The sequence below is a fragment of the Littorina saxatilis genome, linkage group LG5 (assembly GCF_037325665.1).
Source record: "Littorina saxatilis isolate snail1 linkage group LG5, US_GU_Lsax_2.0, whole genome shotgun sequence".
Taxonomy (NCBI): domain Eukaryota; kingdom Metazoa; phylum Mollusca; class Gastropoda; order Littorinimorpha; family Littorinidae; genus Littorina; species Littorina saxatilis.
This window is the reverse complement of record NC_090249.1, coordinates 30,082,279-30,095,761: the sequence shown is the minus strand read 5'-3', so window position 1 is coordinate 30,095,761 and position 13,483 is coordinate 30,082,279. Positions and strand designations below refer to the sequence as shown.

Genomic DNA, 13,483 nt, shown 5'->3' with positions numbered 1-13,483 from the left:
GTCTGACAGTTTGGTTCTGATTCATGTTTTCATATCGGTACAAACAAAGATGGTTGTTTTCATATGATGTATATAAAAAAAATCCTGATAATTTGATTGTCAAATCCTTTTCCCTACATAGTAAAGTGGTCATTCTGATAAAAACATATGAATTCAGGGTGCACTGTGCTACTGGTTTTTTTATGTACTGGTTCAAATCTTTAAAATGCTGTTTTCTCTGAATGTAATTTTCAGACAAAACGCTACAATTAAAATGTTGCAACTTTTGACAGGCTTGATGGATTTGTTCAGTTTTTGTATATGTTGTTTATGAGTTGTACAGCATCAGTTCTGTGTATGGAATAAGAGTTCAGTGCATTGGTTGGGTTTTTATGAGTCTGACAGTTAGGATTTCATGTATTTTTCTTATCAGAACTGAACCGGTAACTGAAAATGCTAAATTAAAATAATATATTGCTTAGAAATGCTTTTCGATACACAGAATTATTAAACACACACATATTGCTGCAAAGAAGAAAAATTGGATCAAAACATGCACTGGTTCACAAACTGCAACATTTTAAAATAAGCACATTTTATAACGTTTTTCTCACATTTTGGTGAATAAAACCCCCAAAAATTGCTTTTCACTCAAAATTTAAAATGGTTTCCCTTAATTAGGTTATTCTGCTTGCAAAAATCAAACAAGCAGCAAGCTGTTTCCAAAATAAAATAAAAAAGTGCTTGCCTACCCTGTCCCCCCTTAAACAAGAGTTACCAGCCTTGCGATGCTCTCCTGCATTGGAAAACAGCTTTAGTCCTTCGACGCACATGTCAATGCTGCCGGTGGATTTTGTTCAGGACTTTTCAATGTGATTTCGATTTTTGTGAACGGATTTTGTTCGGATTTTTTGTGTTAGCTTTGAAAATTCAAAATGGAGTTCAGTGATAGTGATAGTGACACGTCTTTTCACGGGTTTGAGGCAAGAAATGTGGAGAATGACTTCGATGGTGGTGATGCTGATAGTGGACAGAGTGATCTATCAATTTCTGAGGTTTCAAGCGTCCACCCAGCCGATTTGAGTGATTTTGAACCTCAAAGTTCAGACGAATCATCCGCAGATGATGACATTGACGAGAATGCACAATGGCGTGGAAACATCGAACAGTGGGAGGAAGATGCATTCCTAGAAAGTGTGGGCCCTACACAGCCTCTTCCATACAATGCTGAAGCAGTCGACTATTTTTACCAGCTGTTTCCATTGGCTTTCATTGAGAAAATCAAGGATGAAACTGAACGTTACGCTCGCCAAAAACGGGATGCCAATTTCACTACATCTGTTCCTGAAATCAAAGCCTACCTTGGTGTGTTGCTAAGAATGGGACTTGTGCCTCTCAAGGGCTTTAGAATGTATTGGTCAAAGGTACCAGAGTTTCACCAGAAGGAAATCTCAAAGGTGATGACAAGAAATAGGTATGAGCTGTTGACAAAATACTTTCACCTTATTGATTCTACCACCAACCCACCTCGCGATCACCCCAACCACAACAAACTTCACAAGGTGCAAACAGTGATTGACACTTTGAAGCGAACATTCCCTCTTCACTACAAGCCTCACAAAAATGTTGCCGTGGATGAGGCAATGATAAAGTTTAAAGGACGATGCAGTTTCTTACAATACATGAAGGACAAGCCGGCCAAGTGGGGGATCAAGTGTTGGGCTCTTGCAGACAGTGAGAGTTACTACATGCTGGACTTCAACATCTACACGGGGAAGGAGGCAGGTGGAAACAACGCGACGCCCCTGGGGACAAGGGTTGTGACTAAGCTGGTGGAGAATCTGTACAAGAAGAGACACCATGTGTACATGGACAATTTCTTCACGTCTGTGGGTCTCTTTGAACATCTTCAGCGGAAGAAAACGTACACGACGGGGACAGTGCGCAAGGACCGCCGTGGGCTCCCAGTAGGCATCAAGTCACTAAATTTCAAAAACTCTGGTCAAATGAGAAAGTGGCAGAAGGGAGGGAGGCTCATGGTTGTGGGCTGGCAAGAGAAGAAGAGGCAAGTCAATGTGCTGACGTCAGGTAGCAAAACGGGCAACATGCAGTTCCGCAGACCCGGCAAAAGAGGACAACCCGAGTCTGTGTACCCCAAGCCAATCACCATTCAGGATTACACTGAAAACTTTAATGCCATAGACAAAAATGACCAGCTGAGGAGCTATCATGGCAATGCAGCAAGAGCAAAAAAATGGTGGAAATACGTCTTCTGGTTCCTGTTGGATGTGACAGTGATCAACGCCTACATTCTGCACAACTCGCGCCCTGCTGGTCTGATTGGTCCCTTGCCTCCCCCCATGGACCACAAGACGTTCCACAGGATGGTGGCCAGAGGACTGTCATATCAGACTTCTCAAGCAGGAAGAGGAGGGCCACTACAGAACCACCACAAGCAGCTGAAATCAGACCCCACTCGCCATGTGCCCACCAAGATCACCACAGCAAGGGGCATACGGAACTGTGTGCTGTGTGACAGGGAGGGAAGACGCACTGCAGCAGGCAACATAGTACAGAGTTCATACCAGTGTGTGCCATGTGGTGTTGCTCTTTGCAAGAATGCAGGGTGCTTTGCATCCTTCCACAATTACCAGCAGTGAGCATTGTTGTGGCTCTTCAAATACTGTAAATATTCACTCACCTGTGAACTTACCTGTGAACTTACCTGTGAACTTACCTGTAAATTTACCTGTGAACTGTAAGTTTAATTGTGAAAGCAAGCAGAACTTTAAAGATCATATAAATGTCAAGCATGAACCAAAAGTGACTAACTGTATGATAGGTGGATTTTCTGTATGCGGTGGATTTTACGTGGATACGTTACCTGGGATTTTACCTGTGAAAACGACCTCCCCAAGAGTAAGGTTGGCGTTATTTTTAATCATAAGATAACAGTGCATGACAACCAACATAAAACACAGACACAACACCTTCATTGCTTTTTGTTTTATTTTATTTTATTTCATTATTTATTTTTTACCTGAAATTATTAATTAATTAGATTTTTTATGACAAGTAATTATCTCAAAAAAACACAAACCTTTCATAAATGCAAAGTACATTCATTCCCCAACGGTCAAAAAAAATATCAAGTAAATCCATCCATAAACAATAAAAATATAATTTTTTTATTGAACACACCCAAATTTTGTCTCTTTTTCCCAAATCCTTATGGGATTTTGCACTGGGACATGCAAAAAACGTTACAGGCTAATAAGAGTTAAAAGGGGGGTTGGTTCAACTGTACCAATTTTGACATCATACCGCCTTAAAAAGGGGGTTGGTTCAACTGTACCAATTTTGACATCATACCGCCTTAAAAAGGGGGTTGGTTCTACTGTACCAATTATGACATCATACCGCCTTAAAAAGGGGGTTGGTTCAACTGTACCAATTTTGACATCATACCGCCTTAAAAAGGGGGTTGGTTCAACTGTACCAATTTTGACATCATACCGCCTTAAAAAGGGGGTTGGTTCTACTGTACCAATTATGACATCATACCGCCTTAAAAAGGGGGTTGGTTCTACTGTACCATTTTTGACATCATACCGCCTTAAAAAGGGGATTGGTTCTACTGTACCAATTTTGACATCATACCGCCTTAAAAAGGGGGTTGGTTCTACTGTACCAATTTTGACATCATACCGCCTTAAAAAGGGGGTTGGTTCTACTGTACCAATTTTGACATCATACCGCCTTAAAAAGGGGGTTGGTTCTACTGTACCAATTTTGACATCATACCGCCTTAAAAAGGGGGTTGGTTCTACTGTACCATTTTTGACATCATACCGCCTTAAAAAGGGGGTTGGTTCTACTGTACCAATTTTGACATCATACCGCCTTAAAAAGGGGGTTGGTTCAACTGTACCAATTTTGACATCATACCGCCTTAAAAAGGGGGTTGGTTCTACTGTACCATTTTTGACATCATACCGCCTTAAAAAGGGGGTTGGTTCTACTGTACCAATTTTGACATCATACCGCCTTAAAAAGGGGGTTGGTTCAACTGTACCAATTTTGACATCATACCGCCTTCAAAAGGGGGTTGGTTCTACTGTACCAATTTTGACATCATACCGCCTTAAAAAGGGGGTTGGTTCTACTGTACCAATTTTGACATCATACCGCCTTAAAAAGGGGGTTGGTTCTACTGTACCAATTTTGACATCATACCGCCTTAAAAAGGGGGTTGGTTCTATTGTACCAATTTTGACATCATACCGCCTTAAAAAGGGGGTTGGTTCTACTGTACTGTACCAATTTTGACATCATACCACCTTAAAAAGGGGGTTGGTTCAACTGTACCAATTTTGACATCATACCGCCTTAAAAAGGGGGTTGGTTCTACTGTACCAATTTTGACATCATACCGCCTTAAAAAGGGGGTTGGTTCTACTGTACCAATTTTGACATCATACCGCCTTAAAAAGGGGGTTGGTTCTACTGTACCAATTTTGACATCATACCGCCTTAAAAAGGGGGTTGGTTCTACTGTACCAATTTTGACATCATACCGCCTTAAAAAGGGGGTTGGTTCTACTGTACCAATTTTGACATCATACCGCCTTAAAAAGGGGGTTGGTTCAACTGTACCAATTATGACAGCATCCTGAAGAAAACACACAAATGAAGCCAACCTTCATGATCTTGTCCTCATCCACAGCGGTGACGTCGGACTGAAAGGAACCCACACCAGTTTCCTTGCTGGCAAACAACTCTGACCCTCCCACTGAAGAGGACATTGTGACCCGACTCTCTGAAAAGAGAAGCAGACAATAACATTGTGAACAACATACATGTTAAACTATTGTAAATGTTGACTAGGAATGAGTAAAAGAAGGAATTAAAGTGACTATCGCCCCAAAACTGCTTTTTACGCTGAATATGAAAAAAGCATGGACACAAATGACCAGAGGATGAAATCAAAAAATGAAAATCAATGCAAAATGTGAGATCTGCAAAACAATGTAGAATCAAACTTCCAACCAAATCCTGTTTAAAGTAGATGAATTTATGCAACTTACACGCCCATACTTGCACAACCAGACAACAAAACAAAAGTTTGTGTGAGAAAAAAAGAAAGATTGTGAACCAAAACATTCTGAAAACTCTGCTGAAGCACATTACATACTTCTGATCTTTTCATATGCTGGAAATCTTTGTATCAAGCTGCTCAAACAGACAAAAACTGAGCCAACATTTAATTCAACTACTGTATAACAACAACAAAAATCTCCATGCAAGAACGACATGCTCCTGTACACACACACTTCTAAGTCCAAACAACTAAAACATTACCAAACATCACACATCAGGTCAGTGAATAGACAGGGAAATTCTTTGTAAACAGACATATTTGGAAAAGGGAGCATGCAAAGTTGTACTTGGTTCATCAATAATGGGAGGGTTAAACACAACAAGAAACACTCCGTCAAGAGAGAAGGGAGGATCACACGCAACCAGAAACACTTTCTAAGGAGAAGATGGGAGGGTCAAACTCAACAGGAAACACTCCCTCGGGAGGAGATGGGAGGGTCAAACACAACAAGAAACACTCCCCAAGTAAGAGATGGGAGGGTCAAACACAACAAGAAACACTCCCTCAGTAAGAGATGGGAGGGTCAAACACAACAAGAAACACTCCCTCAGTAAGAGATGGGAGGGTCAAACACAACAAGAAACACTCCCTCAGTAAGAGATGGGAGGGTCAAACACAACAAGAAACACTCCCTCAGTAAGAGATGGGAGGGTCAAACACAACAAGAAACCCTCCCTCAGTAAGAGATGGGAGGGTTAAACACAACAAGAAACACTCCCTCAGGAAGAGATGGGAGGGTCAAACACAACAAGAAACACTCCCTCAGTAAGAGATGGGAGGGTCAAACACAACAAGAAACACTCCCTCAGTAAGAGATGGGAGGGTCAAACACAACAAGAAACATTCTCTCAGTAAGAGATGGGAGGGTCAAACACAACAAGAAACACTCCCTCAGTAAGAGATGGGAGGGTCAAACACAACAAGAAACACTCCCTCAGTAAGAGATGGGAGGGTCAAACACAACAAGAAACACTCCCTCAGTAAGAGATGGGAGGGTCAAACACAACAAGAAACACTCCCTCAGTAAGAGATGGGAGGGTCAAACACAACAAGAAACACTCCCTCAGTAAGAGATGGGAGGGTCAAACACAACAAGAAACACTCCCTCAGTAAGAGATGGGAGGGTCAAACACAACAAGAAACCCTCCCTCAGTAAGAGATGGGAGGGTCAAACACAACAAGAAACACTCCCTCAGTAAGAGATGGGAGGGTCAAACACAACAAAAAACACTCTCTCAGTAAGAGATGGGAGGGTCAAACACAACAAGAAACACTCCCTCAGTAAGAGATGGGAGGGTCAAACACAACAAGAAACATTCTCTCAGTAAGAGATGGGAGGGTCAAACACAACAAGAAACACTCCCTCAGTAAGAGATGGGAGGGTCAAACACAACAGGAAACACTCTCTCAGTAAGAGATGGGAGGGTCAAACACAACAAGAAACACTCTCTCAGTAAGAGATGGGAGGGTCAAACACAACAAGAAACACTCCCTCAGTAAGAGATGGGAGGGTCAAACACAACAAGAAAAACTCCCTCAGGAAGAGATGGGAGGGTCAAACACAACAAGAAACACTCCCTCAGTAAGAGATGGGAGGGTCAAACACAACAAGAAACACTCCCTAAGTAAGAGATGGGAGGGTCAAACACAACAAGAAACACTCCCTCAGTAAGAGATGGGAGGGTCAAACACAACAAGAAACACTCCCTCAGTAAGAGATGGGAGGGTCAAACACAACAAGAAACACTCCCTCAGTAAGAGATGGGAGGGTCAAACACAACAAGAAACACTCCCTCAGTAAGAGATGGGAGGGTTAAACACAACAAGAAACACTCTCTCAGTAAGAGATGGGAGGGTCAAACACAACAAGAAACACTCCCTCAGTAAGAGATGGGAGGGTCAAACACAACAAGAAACACTCCCTCAGTAAGAGATGGGAGGGTTAAACACAACAAGAAACACTCCCTCAGTAAGAGATGGGAGGGTCAAACACAACAAGAAACACTCCCTCAGTAAGAGATGGGAGGGTCAAACACAACAAGAAACACTCTCTCAGTAAGAGATGGGAGGGTCAAACACAAGAAACATTCTCTCAGTAAGAGATGGGAGGGTCAAACACAACAAGAAAAACTCCCTCAGTAAGAGATGGGAGGGTTAAACACAACAAGAAACACTCCCTCAGTAAGAGATGGGAAGGTCAAACACAACAAGAAACACTCCCTCAGTAAGAGATGGGAGGGTCAAACACAACAAGAAACACTCCCTCAGTAAGAGATGGGAGGGTTAAACACAACAAGAAACACTCCCTCAGGAAGAGATGGGAGGGTCAAACACAACAAGAAACACTCCCTCAGTAAGAGATGGGAGGGTCAAACACAACAAGAAACACTCTCTCAGTAAGAGATGGGAGGGTCAAACACAACAAGAAACACTCCCTAAGTAAGAGATGGGAGGGTCAAACACAAGAAACACTCCCTCAGTAAGAGATGGGAGGGTCAAACACAAGAAACACTCCCTCAGTAAGGAGGATATGGGAGGGTCAACACTGTAAGACTAACAAGCGCAAGTTTTCGTTTTCTCATAGAGTTGCTAACAATTGGAATGCACTACCCACTAACATAAAATTCGCTCCCACAGTAGACGCCTTCAAAAACTTCTTGGACAATTCTCCAAAATTTCTTAACCTTTTTTACGACTTTAATTGAAAGCATTTCTTCTTCTTCTGCGTTCGATGGATTGAAAGGAAAGAATAGGGATTTAGGCATGCAAAGTATCTGACAAAGAAGGGGCACCAATAAGGCCTCGCGGCCTTCGGCTAACAAATATAGCCGCCCCTACATACTACTACTACTACTAGTAAGAGATGGGAGGGTCAAACACAACAGGACACTCTCCCTCAAGAGAATATGGGAGGGTCAAACATAACAGGAAACACTCCCTCAGGAGAATATGGGAGGGTCAAACACAACAGGAAACACTCCCTCAGGAGGATATGGGAGGGTCAAACACAACAGGAAACTCTCCCTCAGGAGTATATGGGAGGCTCAAACACAACAGGAAACTCTCCCTCAGGAGTAGATGGGAGGGTCAAACACAACAGGAAACTCTCCCTCAGGAGGATATGGGAGGGTCAAACACAACCAGAAACACTCCCTCAGGAGGATATGGGAGGGTCAAACACAACAGGAAACTCTCCCTCAGGAGGATACGGGAGGGTCAAACATAACAGGAAACACTCCCTCAGGAGGATATGGGAGGGTCAAACACAACAGGAAACACTCCCTCAGGAGGATATGGGAGGGTCAAACACAACAGGAAACACTCCCTCAGGAGGATATGGGAGGGTCAAACACAACAGGAAACACTCCCTCAGGAGGATATGGGAGGGTCAAACATAACAGAAAACACTCCCTCAGGAGGATATGGGAGGCTCAAACACAACAGGAAACACTCCCTCAGGAGAATATGGGAGGGTCAAACACAACAGGAAACACTCCCCCAGGATGATATGGGAGGGTCAAATACAACAGGAAACACTCCCTCAGGAACATACACAGCTTCACTACTTCTGTTAAAAGAAGTTACAGATCTAATTTCCATTTTTGAGTCACTTGAGAAAAAGTGACTCTATGTAATCGGTCAGTGTTAGTCTGTCCGGCCGGCCGTCCGGCCGGCCGTCCGTAGACACCACCTTAACGTTGGACTTTTCTCGGAAACTATCAAAGCGATCGGGCTCATATTTTGTTTAGTCGTGACCTCCAATGACCTCTACACTTTAACGATGGTTTCGTTGACCTTTGACCTTTTTCAAGGTCACAGGTCAGCGTCAAAGGAAAAATTTGACATTTTATATCTTTGACAAAGTTCATCGGATGTGATTGAAACTTTGTAGGATTATTCTTTACATCAAAGTATTTACATCTGTAGCCTTTTACGAACGTTATCAGAAAAACAAGGGAGATAACTAGCCTTTTCTGTTCGGCAACACACAACTTAACGTTGGGCTTTTCTCGGAAACTATAAAAGTGACCGGGCTCAAATTTTATGTGAACGTGACTCATTGTGTTGTGAATAGCAATTTCTTCCTGTCCATCTGATGCCTCATATAATATTCAGAACTGCGAAAGTGACTCGATCGAGCGTTTGCTCTTCTTGTTTTGAAGATATCTCAAAATTTTTTCAGACAAAGAATACACATCAATTTTGGATAAAATGTTGAAAAGGAAATACATTCATGCAAGAAATGGACAACACCTCTTTCTCACCTGTTAGTGTTTTTTCCAACCTGCTGCCGCCTTGAAGAGAACACAATTAGCATAAATAAAGAATGATATAGAACAAGCTTTTAAGATGACAGAGACGTTAATTGCTGAAATTACTTGCTGAAACTGACGATGCCCTCCATCTCTACCCCATGTCAAGGAATAAGAACATCAAGTGTTAACTTGTTATCAGCTGATTACAGCATTCTCCGTTTCCCCATCCCCACACACAAGTTCTGTGCAAGTAATGAACAATTTCCATGATGACCTTGTTGCTTCAAAACACACTGTTGTTTTTTACATTTAGTCAAGTTTTGACTAAATGTTTTAACATAGAGGGGGGAATCGAGACGAGGGTCGTGGTGTATGTGTGTCTGTCTGTCTGTGTGTGTGTGTAGAGCGATTCAGACTAAACTACTGGGCCGATCTTTATGAAATTTGACATGAGAGTTCCTGGGTATGATATACCCGGAGGTTTTTTTCATTTTTTCGATAAATACCTTTGATGACGTCATATCCGGCTTTTTGTAAAAGTTGAGGCGGCACTGTCACACCCTCATTTTTCAATTAAATTGATTGAAATTTTGGCAAAGCAATCTTCGACGAAGGCCGGGGTTTGGTATTGCATTTCAGTTGGGTGGCTTAAAAACTAATGAGTGAGTTTGGTCATTAAAAATCGGAAACTTTGTAATTAACATTATTTTTTTATTAAACGATCCAAAAACAATTTCATCTTATTCTTCGTCATTTTCTGATTCCAAAAACATATAGATATGTTATATTTGGATTAAAAACAAGCTCTGAAAATTAAAAATATAAAAATTATGATCAAAATTAAATTTCCGAAATCGATTCAAAAACTATTTCATCTTATTCCTTGTCGGTTCCTGATTCCAAAAACATATAGATATGATATGTTTGGATTAAAAACACGCTCAGAAAGTTAAAACGAAGAGAGGTACAGTAAAGCGTGCTATGAAGCACAGCGCAATCGCTACCGCGCCAAACAGCCTCGTCACTTTCACTGCCTTTTGCACTAGCGGCGGACTACGTTCAGTTTCATTCTGTGAGTTCCACAGCTTGACTAAATGTAGTAATTTCGCCTTACGCGACTTGTTCTTTCCTTACTATCAATGCATGAGTATACAGTCTTATACCCACACCAGAACAACTACCAATGGCTTTTATGCTACAGTGGTACCTGCAATGAAAGGACACCCTTGGGACCAGCCAAAAGTGTCCTTACATTGCAGGTGGCCTGTCATGACAGGTATAAGTTGGTAGAGATAATGGACAAACGGATGCCAGAAGGTTTAAAGAAAGGTGTCCTCTCATCGGAGGGGCCACACATCGCTAGTACCACTGTACATAGCTTATTCAACTCTCCTTTTCTGGACACACAAGAGAAAACACATGCTCATACAGACTTACCAACACGACTGCCGGACTTAACGCTTGCAGACCTGGAGACCGCTTGTGCTACCTCTGGAACATCTGGTTTCAGAGGGTCTGCATCTTTGCTTGACTCTGCTTCATTGGGGCTGTTAGGTCTACTGATTGTACCGCCTTCTCCTTTGGCTTCTTTGTCTGGAACCCAAGACAGGATTGTGTCAATGCACTGTTGTTCTAGCTTCAGTGAACATCAAAAGATGATTGAACACACAGACTCATGTGCTTTTACTGAGACACACACACACACACACACACACACACACACACACACACACAAATTATGAACACATACACTCACATAGATTTGCATATATTTACATATTAGGCAATCCATTCAAGGAACAAGAAGGGCAAAGCCCATACGACTCACATGCTTGACCTTGACCTTTACATGACCTTGACCTTCAGGGTCAAGGTCAAATAACTAAACCTAGCAATGACATACACTAAGAACTGCTTTACATATTTTTCCTACCAAAATACATGTGACCTTGACCCAAGGTCAAGGTCATCCAAGGTCATGCAACACAAAGCTGTTAATTCAAGACATAGGAAGTACAATGGTGCTTATTGGCTCTTTCTACCATGAGATATGGTCACTTTTAGTGGTTCACTACCTTATTTTGGTCACATTTCATAAGGGTAAAAGTGACCTTGACCTTGATCATATGTGACCAAATGTGTCTCATGATGAAAGCATAACATGTGCCCCACATAATTTTTAAGTTTGAAACAGTTATCTTCCATAGTTCAGGGTCAAGGTCACTTCAAAATATGTATACAATCCAACTTTGAAGAGCTCCTGTGACCTTGACCTTGAAGCAAGGTAAACCAAACTGGTATCAAAAGATGGGGCTTACTTTGCCCTATATATCATATATAGGTGAGGTATTGAATCTCAAAAACTTCAGAGAAAATGGGAAAAATGTGAAAAATAGCTGTTTTTTAGACAACATTTATGGCCCCTGCGACCTTGACCTTGAAGCAAGGTCAAGATGCTATGTATGTTTTTTTGGGGCCTTGTCATCATACACCATCTTGCCAAATTTGGTACTGATAGACTGAATAGTGTCCAAGAAATATCCAACGTTAAAGTTTTCCGGACGGATGTCTGGACGGACGGGGGGGACGGACAGACGGACGACTCGGGTGAGTACAGACTCACTTTTGCTTCGCATGCGAGTCAAAAATGAGATTCAAGGAAATAAATAATGTTGGGGGTCTGGGGGGAGGGGGTGCATATATCTCCAGGCAGGGTGCAGGGGCATAGACTCTAGCTGCTGAGGGTCTAGCTGAAGGCAACGTCCCCAGAAGCTGAAGGATTTTGGCCTTGTAAATTAAATTTATACAACTCCTGCAATGCAACCGAGGGGTGGATTAAATCTAGTTGATTATTTTTAGACAAGTGAGAAATTAGAACAAACTACTTTGATTACACCAAAAATCACACGTGGATTATTCGAAGTAAGAATAAAGAGGGCTAAAAAATAATCAACACTAGAATTTATTTTTAGAACATTTGAAACCCAGACGATTGGACCCTGTTGCGGAAGAATACGTACAACGTTGACTCAAAACTGTAACAACAATGGCTGACGTGTATGAAGTACACGCATACCTCGCCAGGTTTGTTTCTGTGACTAGTCGACAGACGATGCCATTTGCTTTGTGTGTGTTTTTGTTGTTGCTTACTGTACGTGTAAAATCCAGTTCTTTAACAGGCAACAAACCTTGCAAATTTCCAGAAGCTGCAATCTGAAGCGACCTATCTCTGATTCTAGCAGACGATCTCTCCAATGTTTAACACAAAATCAGCAAACTCTCCTGTCACATAGAACGTCCATTATCCCCGAGTACGCAGTACTAGGGTCCAACAGACTTTAATTGTGTGTGTGTGTGTGTCTGTCTCGACTTAACGGCTTATTGCTGGGAAACTACTGGGCGCAGTTCTTTCAAAAGTTGATACACTAACTTGATAATAGGTCCGATTGATCGTATTAAAATTTCATAATGTTACCTGGGACCTAAATGCGAAATAAATCACAAAAGCCACTCTTAACGGTGGGAGTTTTTGCGGTGGGAGGCTGGTCGCTTTGCGAACAGCCTGAACTAAAGGGAAGACTTGGGCGGCGAACACGTCACGCAGTGACGAGAAAAGCATGATTTCAGTGCAAGCCAGACAACGGGTGGGGAAATGGTCTCGGCAAAGAAATTACAATGCAGGGTTTGGTCTCGGTGAAAGAGAGACAGAGAGCACAAGAGAGTCTATGGCCAAAGTGATCCGGTGTAGGATCCGGTCCGGTCCCCCCTCAGAAGTAGTCCACCGGGGGACCAATTCGTGGCAAAAACTGCTCTATAATTGTCCCCGGCCCTTAGACATCCAGCCTCGTTTTCGACCGGTCCCCCTGGGCGATTTTGGTCCCCCCTCGCATCCAAAATAGGCCCCCTCTCGAACTGGTCCCCCTCTTTTCTAACCAATGTAGAGCTATGTCAGTATTTATTTTAACTTTATTGTTATAGTGTGTGTCAACTCAGTAGAAAAGGTGACTCTGGATCTCTCTCACTCTCTCTCGCCCCCCACACATCTCTCAAACACACACACACCCACATTATGCACGCACGCACGCAC

At 42.3% G+C, this 13,483-nt stretch overlaps 1 protein-coding gene across 3 annotated transcripts in view; it reads right to left on the bottom strand.

Annotated features, from left to right (window-relative positions):
* LOC138966827 (dynein axonemal intermediate chain 4-like) overlaps window positions 1–13,483 on the bottom strand; it is a 58,771-nt gene that overhangs the window by 23,364 nt on the left and 21,924 nt on the right. For 2 of the 3 annotated variants that reach the window (XM_070339178.1, XM_070339180.1), the window contains exons 9-11: window positions 10,834–10,989; window positions 9,406–9,435; window positions 4,680–4,798 (exon numbers count right to left, since the gene is read on the bottom strand). In XM_070339178.1, the coding sequence (XP_070195279.1) occupies window positions 4,680–4,798; window positions 9,406–9,435; window positions 10,834–10,989 (305 nt within the window). The remainder of the gene's footprint in view (window positions 1–4,679; window positions 4,799–9,405; window positions 9,436–10,833; window positions 10,990–13,483) is intronic. The other variant, XM_070339179.1, reaches the window with a different exon arrangement.